The 20799-nt window shown below is 37.6% G+C and overlaps 1 protein-coding gene across 1 annotated transcript in view; it reads right to left on the reverse strand.

The window, feature by feature from the left end:
• The window catches only part of LOC131157943 (preprotein translocase subunit SCY1, chloroplastic), a 59922-nt gene extending 41256 nt beyond the window's left edge, over positions 1-18666 (reverse strand). Inside the window, exon 1 of the mRNA XM_058112411.1 lies at positions 18237-18666. Within this exon, the coding sequence (XP_057968394.1) occupies positions 18237-18415 (179 nt within the window). The 5' untranslated portion in view covers positions 18416-18666. The remainder of the gene's footprint in view (positions 1-18236) is intronic.
• Positions 18667-20799: the final 2133 nt, after the last annotated feature.

Genomic DNA, 20799 nt, shown 5'->3' on the forward strand with positions numbered 1-20799 from the left:
CTTTTGGGGCATTCTCTACGTTGATTTTAAAGATCAAAGGGCATTCATTCATATTGTTGCAATCAAGATCGTGTTCTTGGAGGTTTGGTAAACAAAGTATCGTATCTTGATATTCAATCTTTATTCTCAAAGCATTCATCTTCTCACAAACTTATTGTTAAATATTCCTTGAGAGCAAGAAAATGAGTTTTTCATATATATACATTGCTTGATGATTTTCTTTCAGAAAAGGGTTTGCTAAAGCTTTGAATCTTTGAACGTTATCACGTCTATTCTTTATTCAAAGATTTCATCTCAACTTTAATATTGCAAAACATATTGGATTTAAATCTTTGAAGCAAACTTGTCGTTCAAATATTTTTATAAAATCAAATATTTGATTAGATCTTTGAAGCAAATTTGTCGTTCAAATATTTTTATAAAGATCAAATATTTGATTAGATCTTTGAAGCAAACTAGTCGTTCAAATAATTTTATAAAGATCATACATTTGATTAGACCTTTGGAGCATATTCATCATACATATTTTTATATAACAATCATTCATCATTTATTGCAAAAGATTTCATTGAACATATTACATACACTCAACTGAGCTTCAAGTTATATCATTTGAGTATGTATTAGGATTTTATTGTACTTATTAGCGTGTGAGAAGCATCTAAGTTTTTCAGGAATCTTAATTTGTCTATTGTATTGACGGTTCGGGTTGTAAACCAGGGTGAGGAGGAAGCTACGCCTCTTGTAAGCAGCGGACTGTAAAAGGAAGTTCCGTCCTAGTTAAAGGGGTAGATCAGTGGAATCCTTGAGTGGGTTGCTCAAGGCGAGGACGTAGGCCGGGGTAGGCTGAACCTCGTAAAAATCTGTGTTTGCATCTCTTCCCTCATCTCCTTTTAATTTCCGCTTGCATTTAATTGTCAATCTTATATTGTATGTATGTTGCTAAATATTACGTGCATTTGAGGATTAATTGGGTGTCAAGGAGTTTGTTAAGATATTAATTTTAATTAATTTTTTTAGATAGCGTCAAAAATTGAAATCTAAGTATTCCCTAACTTGTGATTATTTTGTTAAATCTTAAATTAGGAATTAAGAGATAAAATATTCTTAAGCAATTTTTAAATACCCAATTCATGCCCCCCCCCCCCTCTCTTGGGATTACACCTAAATTAACATTTGGTATCAGAGCGAGATTACACTAGACTTAAACATTATTTTGTAAAAGATCAGAATGGCACACATCAGTGTAACCCCATTCGGTGAAGGACACTCATCCACATGACCTCCCATCTTTTGTGGTGTTAACTACACATACTGGAAACAAAGAATGAGAATCTTTCTTTAAAATGCTGATTGGAAAGTATGGAAAGTTGTTTCTAGAAGAAATCATATTCCTATGAAAATTGTAGAGAAAGATAATATACCTAAGATTGAAGATGAATACACAGATGAGGACATGAAAGCTCTTCAAATAAATGCTACTACAATGAATCTATTATATTGTGCTTTAGACGTAAATGAATTTAATAGAGTCATGGTATGTACAACTGCTAAGGAAATATGGGATAAATTAGAAGTCACATATGAAGGCACTAAAGATGTAAAAGACAGTAAAATAGATATGCTAACAAGTGAATACGAAGCTTTTAAAATGTCTTCTAGTGAATCAATCCAATCCATGTACACCAGGTTCATGCACATCACAAATTCATTGCATGCTCTTGGTAAAACTTACCTCACTTATGTTGATCAGGAAAATTCTTAGGGGATTACCACCAATCTAGGAGGCAAAGACTACAGCCATAGCAGAAGGACGGAACCTAAAAACAATGACACTAGATGAGTTGATTGGGCTGCTTATCACATACAAGCTGACAATAAATGAAAGACTAAGTGAGCAGAATAAAATTAAGAAAGTAACAGCCCTCAAAGCATCCTCAAGCAATTCCAGTGAAGAAAGCTATTCAGAATCAGAAGATAATGTGGCTCTTCTAACTAAGAAGTTTGGAAAGTTCTTGAAAAAGAACAGAAAGTATACCAGAAAATTCTAGGAATCAAAAACAGAAAAGGGAGAGTCAAGCAAAAGGAAGCAAAAGGATGATCCTCCTACGTGCTATAACTGCAGAGAAGTTGGGCACATCAAGCCGGATTGTCCCCCAGCTGAAGAAAGCATCCAAAAAGAAGAAGGCACTAAAGGTCGATTGGGACACTCACAGCACTAGCAGTTCAGACTCTGAATCTAGCGACGACCAGATTGCAAATCTGTGTCTAATGGCTCACGAAGACCACGAGATACAATCTTTTTGTTCAACTTCATCATATTATTCAAGTGATTCTGATAATGATGATAACATGATTTCGTATGATGAATTGCAACAGGAATATCTGTATACTCTTAAAATGCTTAAGAAAATGACTAAGAAAAATTCTAATTTGAAATTAAAATTGAAGGAATTTTCAAAATTGTTGGAAAGACAAAATGAATCTCATGCATCTTAATAAAAGACAAGGATTTGAAAATTGAGGAGTTTGAAAGAAATTTGGAAGTTAAATCTAAAATTATTTATACATTCACAGAGGGTCAAAATAAATTTGAAAGACTTCTTGGAGCTCAAAGAAATTCCCTAGATAAGGAAGGTCTTGGTTTTAATGGAAAGGAAAACCTCAAACAGAAACATCTTTTCATGGGATACTTTGTGAGAGAATCGAAATCTTATGTTCCAACTAAAGATTCTTATAGATATACTACATGTTTTAAATGTAAGAGGATAGGTCACATACAATTTGACTATCCTTTTGAGAACAAAGACGTTAAAATTAAGAAAGTCTGGAAAGTCAAAGGAGAGTCTAGCACTAACCCCCACGGACCCAAGAAAATATGGGTACCAAAATTAGTCAATTGAATGTCCATTGCAGGTGTGCTTGAGATCATCCTCTTCAAAGGATAAATGGTATATGGATTGTGGACGCTCTCGAGCACATGACCGGAGATAAAACCAAGTTCGCATCCATCACACCTAAGGATGTAGGATTCGTCACCTTCAGCAACAACGCAAAAGGTAGAATCATTGGAGTAGGTAAGGTTGGTAAGGAACCTTACCTTGTTATTGATAATGTGTTATTTGTTAATAGTCTAAAACATAACTTGTTAAGTATAAGTCAATCGAGTGATAAAGGTTATAGAGTTTCCTTTGAACATGACAAATGCACAGTAGAGAATAAATCTGAAAACAAAATATTGTTTACTGCTGATCGTCAAAAAAATGTCTACACCACTAGCTTTGATAATCTTGTGTCTCAACATGTAACTTGCTTTTCTGCTATAAATGAAGCTAGTTGGCTTTGGCATAGGAGATTAGGACATGCAAATATGGACTTATTATCCAAACTAGCTAAAGGAGAATTAGTTAAGAGATTACCTAAGACAAAATTTGCGAAAGATAAAATATGTTATGCATGTCAACTAGGAAAACAAATAAAATCTAGCTTTAAGAAGAAGAAAGTTATCTCCACCACTAGGTCACTTCAAATGTTGCACTTAGATTTATTTGGTCCTAATCCAACTCAAAGTTTAGGTGGTAAATTATATGCATTCGTCATTGTTGACGACTATTCTAAATTCACATGGGTACTGTTCCTTACACATAAAGATGAAACATGTGAAAATTTTATTAGATTATGTAGAAGAATTCAGAATAAAAAAGGCTATACAATCACACACATATGAAGTGATAGGGGTAGAGAATTTCAAAACAAAGGTATGGAAGAATACTGTGACTTACTAGGAATATTACATAATTTTTCAGCACCTAGGACTCCACAACAAAACGGGGTAGTTAAGCGAAAGAATAGATCTTTACAGGAAATGGCTAGAACTATGTTTAACGAACATAAATTACCTAAGTATTTTTGGGCTGAGGCAGTGAACACCGCATGCTATGTATTGAATAGAGTTCTTATTAGAACCACCCTAAATAAAACTCCCTTCGAATTGTGGAATGGCCATACACCAAATATTTCATATTTTCATGTCTTTGGCTGCAAATGCTCTATTCTTAGAGATAATGAACACTTAGGAAAATTTGATGCCAAATCAAATGAGGGTATCTTTCTAGGATATGTCTTAGATAGTAAAGCTTACAGGGTGTATAACAAAAGAACATTGATTGTAATTGAATTCATCCATGTAGTGTTTGATGAGTCAAAACCCTTCTCCAAAAAGGCTGATGAGGATGAAATTGAGATAAGTAAGGGATTAGAAAAACTATCTAATGAAAATAATTCAGATAAGAGCAATGAAGTTAAGGAAACATCTTCTGAAGATAATCAAGTAGAAAGAGAGGTTAACGAGCTACCTAGAGAATGGAAGTATGTAAGGAATCACCCCATGGTTCAAATCATAGGTGAACCATCACGTGGAGTAGCTACACGATCTTCACTTAGAAATATGGTTAGCCACTTTGCACTCTTATCACAAGAAGAGCCTAAGAATGTGAGTGAGGCAATTGAGGATGAATCATGGGTGATATCTATGCAAGAGGAATTAAATCAATTTGAGAGAAATAAAATTTGGACATTAGTTTCTAGACCTGATAATCATACAGTCATTGGAACAAAATGGATATATAAGAACAAAAAAGATGAAAATGAAATAGTAGTGAGAAACAAAGCTAGACTAGTGCCTCAAGGACACAACCAGGAGGAAGACATAGATTTTGAGGAAACGTTTGCTCCAATAGCTAGAATGGAAGCCATAAGAATGTTGCTAGTATATGCTGCTTTTAAGAACTTCAAATTATATCAAATGGACATGAAAAGCGCATTTCTAAATGGTTATATTAATGAGGAAGTCTATGTTGAACAACCCCTAGGATTTGAAAACCAAAAATTTCCAAATCATGTCTCTAAATTGACTAAAGCCTTGTATGGATTGAATCAAGCTTCTAAAGCTTGGTATGAATGGCTTAGCGGTTTTCTCCTAGATAATGGGTTTACTAGAGGGAAGATTGACACAACACTTTTCATAAAAACTAAAAATAATAACTTGCTCCTAGTACAAATATACGTAGATGATATCATTTTTGGAGCAACAAATGAAGAGTGTGTAATGAGTTTGCCACCTGCATGCAAAGTGAACTTGAAATGAGCATGATGGGTGAACTTAACTTCTTTCTAGGACTTCATATCAAATAGAAAAAACATAGGATTTTTATAAACCAATCAAAATACATTAGAGACTTACTCAAAAAGTTTAACATGGAAGATGGTAAAATTTTAGGAACACCTATGAGCTCTTCCACAAAATTAGATAAAGATGAGCAAGGTATACCGGTGGATGTTAAGCTCTACTGTGGAATGATTGGTAGCCTGTTACACCTAACTGCTAGCAGGTCTGATATCATGTTTAGCGTATGCTTGTGCGCAAGATTTCAGGCTGCACCTAAAGAGTCACATCTATTAGCAGTTAAAAGAATACTTAAATACCTTATTGAAACTATTGAACTTGGATTATGGTATCCTAAGTACACTTCTCTTGAGATTGTTAGTTATTCTAATGCTGACTTTGCTAGTAGCAAAGTGGATAGAAAAAGCACGAGCGCCACTTGTCACTTTTTAGGACAATCCTTAGTTTCTTGGTTTTCTAAGAAACAAAATTCAGTTGCATTATCCACAGCCGAGGCTGAATACATAGCGGCTGGATGTTGTTGAGCTCAAACGCTATACATGAAGCAACAACTAATGGACAATGGATTGCACTATGAATTTGTTCCAATAAAGTGTGACAATACGAGTGCAATAAACATCCCAAAGAACCCCATATCACATTCACGAACTAAGCACATAAAAATTAGACATTATTTTCTACATGACCATGTGCAAAAGGGGGATGTGGCACTTGAGTTTGTGTGCACAGATGAACAATGGGCAAATATATTCACGAAACCACTTTCAAATGATAGGTTTATCCAAACTAGACGTGAATTCTGCCTAATGCACAATAAAGAAGTTGCCTAGAGATATATTAGAATACATAACTGAGGGGGAGCAACTTAAATTAAAATTTGGTAATGACTATTGTATGTTAAATATTTTATGGATATACGATACATGTTGATATGCGCATGATCTTTGGACTTTAATGAACTGAATTGCTTACCTATATCCATGTCGATTGAAATATTGTTGTATGTTAAACATGAAATTTGATTTCACAAAACAGCTATATCTTTAGAAAGGGAGAGAAATAAATTGTTTAACACAGGGGGAGAGATAAATTTTCTTTTAACAAAGGGGAGAAATATTTCACTTTGTATATTTTTGTATACCTTTTTAATTGATGTCAAAAGGGGGAGAGGATATTTATTAAAGCAAATAGACTTAATCTATTTTTGCTCATATATTTGTCATCATAAAAAAGGAGGAGATTGTTGATTCGGTGAGTCTAATCCCGTTTTGATAATGATAAATCACATAATATCTTACCTGTGCATTGAGATTATGAACATAATCATTACTTAGCATGCACAGAAGGTAAGGATGTCATGGAAGCCATAAGGAACTTAAACCATATACAACTTGCCACGCTCCATGGAATTAGAAAAGCAAAAGGATGAAGAAACTTCAAGTTTTCAATTGTAATGGGTATTTAGTATTACTTGTATTTACATATCTCATCTGATGTAGTTGAAAGCTCAAAAAGACCTTAGTCTGACCTTAGGACTCACGCATTTCATGAAAAGTCTATTTACATTAGTTCTAGGTTAGATGGACATTTTGGAGGCAAATAATTCAAAAAAATAGAGGCCTCATCGACAAACCTCCTGGCCTCCTTCACGAATTCATAAAAGCCACTCAGCGACGAATGCTCGAGAGCTCAAAAATCTCAGACAGTCCACCCGTCGACGAACCAATGTTCTCGTCGACGAACAAGTGATGAACACTCGTTGACGAACGTGTGCACTTGTCGACGAGTCTGTTGGGCAAACTGACGCTCGAGCGCGCAACGGGCAAAATTTTCTTAACTAAAATATATCTTGATTGATCCAACGGTCAAGATGCACCCATCTACCAACCATGCTTATAAATATTAAACCTAAAAACCCTAAAATATAGTTTAACACAACTCTTGAACACTCCTGCCTACACTCTATCAGATTAAAAACTCTTTTGGGGCATCCTCTACGTTGATTTTAAAGATCAAGGGGCATTCATTCATATTGTTGCAATCAAGATCGTGTTCTTGGAGGTTTGGTAAACAAAGTATCATATCTTGATATTCAATCTTTATTCTCAAAGTGTTCATCTTCTCACAAACTTATTGTTAAATATTCTTTGAGAGCTAGAACTAGCATTTGTCATATATATATATATATATATATACATTGCTTGAAGATTTTTTTTGAGAAAAGGGTTTGCTAGAGCTTTGAATCTTTGAATGTTATCACGTCTATTCTTTATTCAAAGATTTCATCTCGACTTTATTACTGCAAAACATATTAGATTTAAATCTTTGAAGCAAACTTGTCGTTCAAATATTTTTGTAAAGAGTTTGAAGCAAACTAGTTGTTCAAATAATTTTATAAAGAGCATACATTTGATTAGACCTTTGGAGCATATTTGTCATACATATTTTTATATAACGATCATTCATCATTTATTGCAAAAGATTTCATTGAACATATTACATACACTCAACTGAGCTTCATGTTATATCATCAGAGTATGTATTAGGATTTTATTGTACTCATTAGCTTGTGAGAAGCATCTGAGCTTTTCAGGAATCTTAATTTGTCTATTATATTGACGGTTAGGGTTGTCAATTATATTGACAGTTCGGGGTGAGGAGAAAGCTACACCTTTTGTAAGCAGCGGACTGTAAAAGGAAGTTTCGTCCCAGTTAAAGGAGCGGATTAGTGGAGTCCTTGAGTGGGTTGCTCAAGGCGAGGACGTAGGCCGCGGTAGGCCGAACCTTGTAAAAATTTGTGTTTACATCTCTCTTCCCTCATCTCCTTTTAATTTTCGCTTGCAATTAATTGTCAATCTTATATGTATGTATGTTGCTAAATATTACGTGCATTTGAGGATTAATTGGGTATCACGGAGTTTTTTAAGATATTAATTTTAATTAATTTTATTAGATAGCGTAATAAATTGAAATCTAAGTATTCCCTAACTTGTGATTATTTTATTAAATCTTAAATTAGGAATTAAGTGATAAAATATTCTCAAGTAATTTTTAAATACCCAATTCACCCCCCCCTCTTGGGATTACACCTAAATTAACATCCTCTTCCATGACGTGATATAGCATGCCATCGACCAAACAAAATATGATAGCAGCCACAGCCTTGCCTCCAATTCTTTCCAATTTGCCTCATCCATGCCTTTCGGTTGAACTCCATATAAAGCCTTCACCATACCTTGCTACACTAACAGATCCTTCACCCTTCTCTGCCACAAACCGAAATTTCCGGTTCCATCAAATTTGACAACATCAAATTTTGCAGATGAAGTTCCAAAGACACCATTACAACAATGCTCTGGTACCAATTTTTTGTGGAAATTGAATTGCACAGCGGAATATTGAATCAAACAAATGCAGCACTCAATGGTAAAATACAGAATAACACAACCACACAGATTATATGACAACAATGACAAAAGACACAAAAGAATTACGTGATTCGGCAATGCCTACATCCATGGGAGCAATCGGCAATCTTTCTTACTATCTGGTGTCAAAGACATGAACAACCATTACAAATACATCATGAAAGACATATAAATGGAGTTCTCGGAGGCTTTCCCTCCAGACCCTAACCAACTTAACGTCCCTTATTCAAGTGTGCTATGTGATCGTAGAATACCATTAAAATTGAAAGGAAAGTTTTATAGGACAACTACAAGACCAGCTATGCTATATGGATCGGAATGTTGGGTGACGAAGAAACATAATATCCAAAAAGTAAAACTTGCCGAGATGAGAATGCCTAGATGAATGAGTGGTATAACATTGAAAGATAAATTAAGGAATGAACATATTCGTGGTAAGTTAGGTGTAGTTCCTATAGAAGATAAGATAAGGGAGGGATGACTCAGATGGTATGGACACTTGCAACATAGGCCACACCTAACTTACCACAAATATGTTCATTCCTCAATGATAAGTGATGACTAAGGAAGATTTTTAGATTTTAGACTTTGGAATCTTTTATTGTACTTTTTTTAACTATGTTGATGCTTTTTTGGGCCTTGGGCTTGGCAATTTCATTTCCTTTGTAATTTGAAGCTTAAACTCTTGCATGCTTAATTGCTTGTATTGAACTATGTTTCACTTGGAACTTGGTACTTGGTAGTCAAAATATCTATGCATTTATGTGTTGGTATATAATATTTTGGCATTTTAAATTCTAATATTCCTATTGATGTGTTCACATATCAATGACCCATCAAATAGGCATTGTACACAATTTTAATAATTGTGCGCCTCCCCTTCGTGAGGTTTGCACCTTCACCTCCCGCCTTGGCTCCAAGTACCCTTTGTGCCTTGGTGCACCTTGTGCCTTTGACTACTATATATATTCAAGTTAAATACTGAAGAAAAGCAAGCAAAAGTTGGGTTTTTTTTTAATTTTGTTTTTGAATTATTCACAATTATCAATTGTAACATTTCTTAAAGTTTTATTCATAAGTTCAACAATTTGCTATTGGTAATCTTAAAGTGGATTTTTCCAGCACATCTGCCCCCCCCCCCCCCCCCCCCCAACAGGTTTTGAATACATCATCAACTGTCTTGAGAGAAGCATAACACACTGGTCTGCACAGTCCAACAACTACAAACTCAGCCTTCTGCTGCAGCAAGTGCAACCGTGGCCCATTCAGCCATAGTGGGGCTTCTAGTCTCTCCATCCTTTCATCCTTGGCTAAGTTCCCCTCCCCCCCCCCCCCCGGCCCCTCGTTCTCTCTCTCTCTCTCAATCCCTGCAGGTTCCTGCATCAAATTGGTATCAGAGCAAACCACGATCACCATGAAACCATTCAAAATTGCAGAGAACTGAACACTGTTCATCTGCAACTTCCCAGAAAATTACAGTTGTGCTCCTGAGTTACAAACTCCACTTCCTAGGTTTTATTTTATCACACCTCCTTCGCCATCCAGAACATACACCATGGAAAACCCCTTTCCCTTCATTTTCACATCCACTTGACGAAGGGTGTGAACCCATGTGCCAACTGAAACAGCCCCAGCCTACTGCCCCACTCAATCTCCCATTTCCTGCATTATCCTTGCTACAAAGCCACCCTCACTGGAATCCCCACCTCTGATCTACCGCCATCCGGAACGCAATCGCTGGAGGCCCATCACAGGTGGCACACCCGCCAGGCACATGGGCAAGTTGCTGGACTTCCCCTGTTTTGACCAGACCCACAAGATATTGCTTCCAGCCACAAGAATTTAGATATTTGAGTGAATATTGAAGTACCAAGCTTGGTTCACATTTCTCATGTCAAATACAGCCTAATCTTGGGCTGCCCATGCAAATTTCAGAATTTTTGAAGCCTCACCAGAATTCAGATTGAGTTCCAGCTGCTGTTTGAAGGCTCTTTCTTGAGGATCTGAGGATGGGGAGCTGGACAATTGCTTGACTAACATTGGGAATTTGATGACAAATGCAATTTGTCCTCAAAATCTTTGGTGAGGTAACCAAATTCTCATATTTTCTTGACTAGAATTTGTAAAAATAGGGAAAATTTGTAACCCGATAATTCCAAGTTTCTTGCTACTATTTAAAGGGGGGGAGGGGGGGGGTGGAATCCGCCCTTTGTCTTGTAAGTTCACCTAGCTAACTCATCATTTGAATCCTTGTTCATACCCATACCTAGTTCATTTATTGTTACCATGCCATGTGAAACCATTTCCATTCATACGCATTATGTTCTCTAGCTTCATGTGTGTGCACCGTAGTAGTTTTAGGATTCATATCACTTGTAGTCAAGTTTAGTCTTCCTTAGCATCATTACACCACATTGCGTTAACCATGGTTACCTACAAAAACATTGAGACCAACCCTACTAAACTTGCCCCAAATGATACCCCAATCCTTGTCTATCCAACTAGACACTCTTCAGGAGTCCGTAGATCAAAAATTTGAGCATCTCACACAACAGTTTGACCAAGTCATGAAGATGTTAGGTAAACGCCCTGCTGTAGAAGACATAGAACCATCAGTTAGGCACCCTAATGAGTCCCCATATTCAATAGGGTCAGACCAAGGTATTCTTCCTACTCTAGGGGTTCCTCTAGCACCGAACAATATGAATCAAGCTAAAAAACACACCGGTCAGCCAATTCCGCCCCTCCAGCCTTAGGTCAATCCGAGTCTAAGTTTGATGAAGGTAACCTTGAAGAGTTTAATAACGTAGAGTACCAACCTAATCCTAGGCATGCTCCACATTCCCCTAGGCAAGGTTGGGAGGACTATGGTGATGTTACAATAAGGGTCAAGGTAGATGTGCATGCCTATGATGGAAAATTAGACCCCAGATCCTTTTTAGACTAGGTATTAGAGATGGAAGATTTCTTTAATTGGTACTGTATACGGGTTGAGGACAAAGTTCGGTTTGCCAAGATGAAACTTGTAGGACCAATAAAGAAGTATTGGAAACTATGCAAAAAACCCTAGAACGGTTGGGTGAACCTCATATTGCCCTGTGGGGATGAGACAATGATTGGAAAAAAAGTACATCCCTCTCCCTTTAAGAGCCAGTTGTTCAATGAACTTTTGAACCATAAGCAAACCACTACTATAGCTAACTGCATTGAATGATTTGAGGAGCTTTTGCTAACAAGTGATATAGTTAAGGTCACACCTAACACTGTGACTAGGTTTGTAAATGGTCTCAAAGAGGATGTTAAGCAAGATGTTGAGTTGTTTCTATAGAGTCTTTAGAGACAGCTTATCAGAAAGCTCTAGCCATCAAAAAGTACCTCCGAAGATCTTGTAGGTCTTCATCTCAAGTGGACCCTTTGTCTCCCCTGCTTTTCATCATTGCAATAAAAGTTCTCAGTCTCATGCATCAAAAAGCTACAGGAGAAGGGCATATAGGTTACAATTGGGGGCTTTTCCTTTGTATTACTCAGGACTTCCTCTTGGGAACACATTCAAGGCTTAAAGCACTTGGGAGACAAGAGTTGAGAGGTTTGGAAAAAAAGCTTCCGACTTGAAATGTAATTACTTCTCAAAAGGTGGAAGGCTCACTGATGGAGGACCATCTACATCTCCTATGCCGCCCATTCAGCACACTTATTTAAGGCATTGGTTTAAGGTCTAGAAAATAGTGTGGAGTACCTTCTTGTATTTCTTTGAATGACTTCCTTTAGTTTTTTGTAACTATGTGTTTAGTTGGGTCATATTTATAAATATGTGTTAGTTGTAGTAGTGGTATTAGTGCTGGATATGCAAGTTGATGTACAATTATTGCTTTGACTTCAGACTACTGTAGTTTCCCTCTTTATCTCTCTCTTTCCCCAGCAGGTTCCTGCATTCCTCTTCTTCCTTCTTCTTCCTTCTTCTGCTTCCTTCTTCTCCCTTCTTCTTCTTTCTTCTTCTTCTTCCTTCTGTTCTTCTTCCTTCCCAAACTCCATTTCTGGTTCTGTCTTCCTCCTCCTCCTGCTGGTGCATTGCTTTTCTATATTCCCTATCTAGATCTAAATCTTAATATTTGTCCTACACCACTCCCCCTTATTAAAAGACTCACCATTTAAAAAAAAAAAAAAAAAGTACTCTCTTAAATCTCTTGGTCTACTTCATGACCCTTCTTCCACACCATACTTGGTGTCCAAAAGGTTTGCAGATATTCAAAAATATCCCTTTGAGAAAATATGGGGAAAGAATTCTAATACCAATTGGTTTAATGGAGGTTTCTCTAGAACCTATGCAGATAGATAGTTTGGGACTGCAATCTCTGACCTTGTTCAACAAAGCCTCCTCAACAAATAGCTTTGGAGGTTTATGGGTTGGGAAGGAACAGTTTTGGAGGAAAGTTATTTTTTCAAAATATGGCTTTGATCCCAACAGTAAAGTTGTCACGGCTTTGAGGCATGGAAACAGCATCTTGCAAAAATGCAAGGTAAGGCTGCATACAGCAGACCCATCGTGGTCTGCTCCTTCCCCAGACCCCGCATACAAAGGAGCTTTGTGCACTGGGCAGCCCCTTTACTTTGAAGTTGGAAATGGTGACAGCATCTTCTTGTGGTCTCAGCCAACTAAGAGCACAATTCCCTGATATTTTCAGCTTGGCCAGTATAAGGATGCACTTACAAGTATGCACATTGATAGCTCTAACATCAGAACACTTTGGGACATTCCTTTTGAAATAAATACCCAAGGCTGGGAGCATGAAGCCTTTGTTAAATTCTTTTACTGCTCATATAGAAATGTCATTCATCAGACTAATCCAAATGAACATAAGTGGAGGCCAAGCAAAAATAGCTGCTTCGCGGTCAGCTCCTTCTATCTGAAACAAGACAACCCAAACCTAGCTTAGATATTGGTGGTGTTAACTTCCCTGGAATACTATTTGGAAGGCTCTAACCTCAAATAAAGTTACTTTTTTTTTTCTTGGGAAGCAGCTCTGGGAAGAAATTTTACCACTAATAATTCAAAGAAGGGGAAAATCATGATGAATAGAAGCTGAATCTGCAGTAACATCCTGTTACACTGCTTCTGGACTAGTGATCTTTGGAATTTGGCTACTGCTCTGATCAGTCCTCGGCCAGTCTTGGGTTACAGCTGAGATGGGGATTAAAGTAAGGTTAAGAAGGGGCAACGAGAATTGGAAATTTGCAGTGTTCTATTACCATAACAGAAAGGGACTAAAACAGGGTTTCTTCAGTACTGCTTTTTTGGCTTTTTGGATAGTGAACAGTTCTGTTTGGGGTGGTCTTTTACTCTGTTTTAGCTTTCTTTATTGAGGATTTCTTATCCACTTCTGTTGGCATTCTCTCTCTCTTAAAATATCTTCTTTTTTATCAAAAAAAAAAAAAAATCCAACAGCCCACCCTATTTCCTTAATCCTACTTCTTTTTTTCTCTTTAAAAAAAAAATTCCAGCAATAATGGCAACTAATATTGACTTGTTTGCAAAGGAGGAACTGTTATGATGCAAAAATATTGAAAATGCTCTGGAACTGTTACTGTGAATTGGCTGACAATTGATGCTGCAGTGACTAAGAGATCAATTGATTCTCCTTCCCCACACTTTTGAGCTGCATGAAGACAAAAATGATCATTTGAATAGGAGAAGTAAATCAGAAGTCTCAAATTTTAGTGGTGTTTGTCCTCCTGATGATTTTGATGACTGGGTGAAGCATTTTTGGGTGTCTGCCGTGAATGATGCTAGAAAGGTGTAATTGGATCTTTAGAAGGAGAAGATGCTGTCAGATGAGAAAATGGATTATATGAAGGGAGCCATGCATGAACAGTTTGTACCTTGTTGACTTTTTTAGTCTGATCCCTGTTTTGATGCTGACAAAGCACAAGAATCTTATGTGTGTTTTAAGTGCTTGAACAGGTTTATATCTTGGTACGCACATAAGACAAAGGGAAATGGAAGTCAAAAGAAACTCAAAGAACACATACATCTGGCATAGTCCATGAAGTGAGGAGCATTGAAGAAGACATATATTTATTTTTCTTGTAAATGCATTTTAATTTTTAATTTGATCTGTAATAATGCATGGCATGCATCATATGAATTGCTAAGCTCAGATGACCGTAAATAGACCATAGGAAACCAAACAAGGGCCATAGACTAACCTTAGAGACCAACAAATTTTCAAGAAAAACCTTTCTCTTAAAAGTTATTCTCGTACAAAGGTTTTCAAAATAGCTTAAGGTGAAAAACCAAGCCAAAATGAATTTTACAAAGACTTCGGTCGACCGACGTTGGGTTTTTGGGCTTAATTAAAAGCCTTGGTCGACCGACCAATTTTTGAACTGGACTTCAACAGTCGACCGAACTGAGGAGTTGACCAAAGTCAAAAGCCCAGTCGACTGAACCCTTCCAGTATTAATTAGCTCAATCGACCGAACAAACCGTAGGCCAGAAAGTCAAATGTTTGACTAAGCCTCGGTCGACCGACCGATTTGCATTATAAACGCTTCGGTTGACCGAACAGGTTAGAAGTCAACATGTTGACTCCGCTCGGTCGACCATACTAAATTGAACGCACCGTCCTCGGTCGACCGAATTTTTAACCACTGACACCCCAACTACTAGGTTGACCAAACCTTAGTTCAAACTGGCCTTGGTCAACCGAATCTATATGAGTGGTCAACCGAACCTAAGCCATTGTCGACCAAACCAACGAAGGGTTCCGTGTCGCCTTTGGTACGGTCAACCGACCCGTGCCATGGTCGACCGAACCTCTCGGGTTGATAGGTTTTTACTGTGGTTAACAAGGGTTAATTTTTAATTAAACATCATTAAACATTTTCCAAAATACCTAATATGTCCCTAATGGTCAAAATTTCTCCACACTCTATATATACCCCCTCATTACTCAAATTTAAACTATGAGCTTAGATTAGAAAACCCTCCTAAATATTTTTTAGCCTTAAAATTTTTTTCTCTTATACATATTCCATTCAATTTTTTTTAAGAGAGCATTCACTTTGGGCATTGATTTTTCAATATAAAAAACATATACTCTCTCATATAATTCATTTCAAAAATTCTTTGAGAGTTGATTTTAAGTTCTCTCTATTAGTTTTATTGATAAATTTTCTCGGAGAAAACTTGTCTTAACTTGAGAATCTTGCACATCTATTGTAAGATTCCAAAAACTCACTTATCTTTATTGCAAAAATATTTTGGAGCTTAAAACCCTAAATCTCCAACACTTTATTTTCTTTAAGAATATATCTGGGAGATATCATTTGGGGGTTTTTGAGATCTTTGAAAAGCATATATTTCATTTATTGTTGGCAAAAATTATTTGAAAGCTAATATCCTAAATTCTCCTATTATTATTTGAGATATTTTTTTTGGGAGAAAAATTAAATTAGGATTGAATCTTTGAAGTGCTTATCATATACATTATTTTCAAAGATAACAAAATCATTTTGAGAAATACACATACTCACACTGAGCTTATATTCATATCATACGTGAGGGCATTTGTGTTTATTACACATCAGCTTGTATTAGAAACATTTGTTTGTACAAAATAATTTAATTATCTGTTGTATTCCCGACGTGTGGTCGGAAGAGAGAGGCTTGCCCTGTGAAAAGTCCCGAACTTGCTCAGACCCGGTTAGGAGAGCACCGGATTGGTTCAGACCCGATTAGGATAACTAGATGCACCAGCCTGTAAGGTGTTGTAAACAGTGTCGCTCCACCCGTAAGTGAGCAATTAGTGGAATCCTCTTACTTGTGAGCTGGAGGTGGGAACGTAGGCAATATTGGCCAAACCTCGATAATATATTGTGTGTCCGCAATTTTATTTTTCATTCTTTAATTTGCTGCACATATATGTTATTATTTACTGCTCTAAAGGAATAATATACTAAGACTGCTTTAATTGTTATAATATTTGCTCAGTAATTTATCTGTTGAATTGGTATGTGTTTAGATAGACCCTAGGTTGTGGTATACTGCTATTGGATTAGTTGAACCTAGGAAGGAATATTTTAAATTTCCAATTCACCCCCTCTCTTGGGAATACACCAATTCCAACATACTTCCCAAGTAAGAGCAGCATGTTCTTTTACAAATTTTTAGTTGAAACAAGAAGACAAGATGGTAGCCTATTACACAAGTAGTTTCTATCATTTGGCTCCTCATGAAGGTGCACAATGGTAAGAAAATATAATGACTGCTTTGTGTAGGAAAAGATTAAAGACAGCTATTGCATCCAAGCTTGCTGCATGTCATCTTGTTAAAATGGGAGATAAACTTCTAGTAGCCACTCAAATAGAGGAGGATATGCAACTTGATCCTCCTAGACCTACATTGACCCTTTTGTTTAAGAAGATTGTTAATGGAGTTGTATGAAAGAAGTCAATTAAACTATTAGGTAGAAGTGTTTAGGCTACCACTACATGGAAGACTCGGAATATTCCAACCAGAAATCAAGTGCTTCGAGAACCAAGGCCCATGGTTTTGGGCATCCAGCTACACAACATCCTAAATAGGTGAAAGCAATTGCAAAAAGGAAGATGATGATGCAACCCAAGTTATTGAATTTAAGACAACCGTCCCAAGAGACTAAGATGAAGAGGGCAATGTGGGAGATTTCATTGCTTCAACCTATCCTCTCTTCCCACAAGGTTAAGCAGAATGAAAATTGGAGACAAATCAACAATTTTCCAGTTTAGATGATTTGCACAAGAAGAATTTGAAATTGGGAAGTGCCACAAGTTAAGAGACTAAGATGGAGATGGCCATGTGGGAGATTTTATTGCTTCAACCTATCCTCTCTTCCCACAAGTTTGAGCGAAATAAAAATTGGAGTCAAGCCAACATTTTTCAGGCTCAAATGATTTGCACAAGAAACTTTGTACTTTTGTTATTGGAATTTGAACTTGGAAAGTGCCACATGTTTTCCCCGATATATCCTTCTTCTTCTTCTTCTTCTTCTTCTTCTTCTTCTTCATATTTTTTAAAAGAAGCTGCTTTTTGCACAGCAAAAACCTGCCCACAAAAGCAGGCATTAATCCTTCAATCCTAATATTATTGGGGTTAATTTCCTTCCGTCTGACCCACCCAACAAAGAGTAATAGCAAAGAAAACCAAGCACACAAAAAGGAGGAGAAGGGGGAGAACTGATAAGACTCCAGAAAAACTACAATCATAAATCCGATTCCTTAATCTCTCGTTCTCTTCCTTCACCGTTTTCACAACCAATTCCTCCCAAAAGCAACAAAGGCACGTGCGAATCCTGCCTGAACGTATTTATTTCCCTACAAGAATCTTCGTCAATTCAAAAGATAACAAATAACACAGTGTAAGAAGAATCACGAAACAACATCAGAAGTCGGACAAAACAAGAACAAAAATGAAGCAAATTCCATCCCAACAACACAAGCGAGTCCCAGATATTGTTTTTTTTCTGATGGAAAAGATTCAAGACCCACTTCACAGAAGATTCCTAAGACTGAACTACGATGCCCCGCATCAGCAATTTATCCAGGTGGAAGTGATTTTAGAAGAGAAACAAAAGAGTACATCATACCTGCGGCAGGCAAAGGCAGCTTTCCGTGATATGCCACAATTGTGTATCCTCCGGACAGCGCAGCTAGCTCTGCAGCTGGAGTTTCGGAACCTTGATGAGGGTTTGAGGGTGAAGGGAGAGAGAGTGGAGATGTTTAAGCAGTTGGGAGAACAAGAAGCTTCTGTGACCGTTATCAGCATTCTGTCTCCCGTCTTGGCGTCTCTGTTTCTAGTTCAGCCGTGCAGGTGTAAGAGCTTCTCAACCAAGGGTCATATCAGTGGGTGAGCAGGCGGTGCTGGCCATAACCCCGAGGTTGCGTTGGCTACGCTTGTTTCGTTTCTTCCTGATTGCGAGGAATGCGCTGCCCATAATATTCTCTTTGCCTTGCAAAACCGACTAGCAACCCCATTTGGATTGCGCAGTGAATTTGAGGTTGAAATGGAATTCACATTGAAATAAAATTAAGTCCGAATAGAATTAACGTAAGAATACTATTATTTTCTCACAAAATGATTATGAAAATAAAATTAAAAAATATAATATTTTTCAAAAATTAATATTTAGTCGGGAGCCCCAAGACCTTCCAAAGAAAAGCAATCAATCTAGGACCACATCTCCAACACACGCCTTCCACACGGCCACTCAAACAGAGAACTCGGATCCTTCAACCAAATGCTTTACCAGATGAGGTCTTCAGGGACCGTACAACCTTTCTGATGTGCAGGATCCTCCTTAGAGGCAAGCACAGAGCATACTCGGTGCCATGCTATGATCATTTAAGGAACCCATTACAGTTTCGTTAAACCAGAGGTTTGCCTCACGCCAGCACAGTAACTCGGCAGGTTACGGGTATCCACTGTAAAGATATCCCTCATAATATCATAGAGACATTACAAGCTCATAGAATTAAGAAAATAGAAGTCCTTCGGGCAAATAGCCTTTAGGGGAAGAAGGAAATTAGAAAGCCATGGAGGATAAGAACACAAAGTGGGATTTTATTTCAAACTAGAGAAGCTCCCCCCAAACTTGTTCTACCTTACAAAAGGGAAGGCAGTCCCTTAATATAGAGGTCTGAGACCCCGAAGCTTACATAATAAGCAAACCTTGAGAATGACATAAAGTAAACACGATAGAGACATAAAGACGGACGACGACATAAAGCAAAGTCAGTGAAGACTTTTATGGCGTCGACTAACAATCGAAAAAGACGACTTAGATGACTCAACTACTGTCATAGACATAGATAAAGGTGACAGCACATGGGCGGCTGCATTTGTGCGGGAGTGACCCACCACCTTTAATTATGTAAGACTTCTTGACAAATCAAGCCAACAAATACTGACTTAAAAACAAACTTACAACACACACAGACATAGGACGGCCCACCATTGTGGACTTTAGTAACAATAATACATAAAGTAGCCTGCCATTATGGACTTCGGTGAGATGGCGAGAGGTTGAGGTTGACGTAGTCTTCATCCGTGATCTGTCCATGTATCGGATGGTAGTACGTCTTCTGCTTCCATGGATTGTCTTCATCATCTGTATCCATAGGGTCTGGATCAGGAGTATCTTTGTCAGGCGGCTTGGGAGCAGGAATTTCGTCTGGAATGGTTGTGACGAGTTCGGAACAGAACTTTAGATCATTCATTTCGCAAAGATGGTTCAGCAATGAGGGTTTGTAGCTTGGCCATGAAGAAAGGTTGTACCGCATATCCCATTCGAAGGCTTGATTCTGGGACCATAAGAGGCTTCTGGTCGGATTGTAGAAATACGGCCTATGAAGTATGAAGATACTGTGTACTGCGGCTGCTTCAGCTGGGTCCATCTTCTAGAGATTGTGATTACCCATGAGGGTAGTCAGCTTCTTTCTCCAGGTGAATAGCGGATCGAACAGCTGGAGGAAGGTCCAGAACAGGGACTTCTGGTTGGCTGGATCATGAAGATGGGCATACGTCTCATGAAGAGGGAGGAATACAGCATGTACCTGTAAAATAGAAAGATACCATAGATACCATAATACATGGGTATTGAAGGATGACGATTTGATGACATAGGGATTGAGGAATGGACATGCTGGGAAGGTATGGTGATGGCCAATAGTCTGGGCATAGTGGTAACCGAAGGGTTTTGCACAGAACTTGATTTTGGAGACATTAGTGGTTTCTAGAGGTATTTTTGGCGGGAAATGAATCTGGGTAGAGGCACCAAGATAGAGGATATCTGGTGGTGATGATGAGGATGAGGCCATGAGAATCAGTGGTATGGGTCAGTGTCTGGATATGAGGAAGGATGTTTTCCGAGGGCGAGATAACATATCAGTGAGGACATTATGATCACCTTTTATATGCTTTACGGAGAAGTCATATCAAGAAAACCAGTCTTTCAGTCTGAGAATCTGTGGATCAGGGAGAATCTTGTTCCGGAATTCAAGCATCTTTGGGAAAGATGAGTTGTCTATTTCAACTGTGAAGTGCTTTGATCTGATGTAGAAGTCAAATTTTTGAATTCCATTTTTCACCGCAATTATTTCCTTGAACATAGTGTGATAGTGCTTTTGAGAATCTTTGAATTCTCCACTTGC

Source organism: Malania oleifera, chromosome 6 (assembly GCF_029873635.1).
Source record: "Malania oleifera isolate guangnan ecotype guangnan chromosome 6, ASM2987363v1, whole genome shotgun sequence".
NCBI lineage: Eukaryota > Viridiplantae > Streptophyta > Magnoliopsida > Santalales > Ximeniaceae > Malania > Malania oleifera.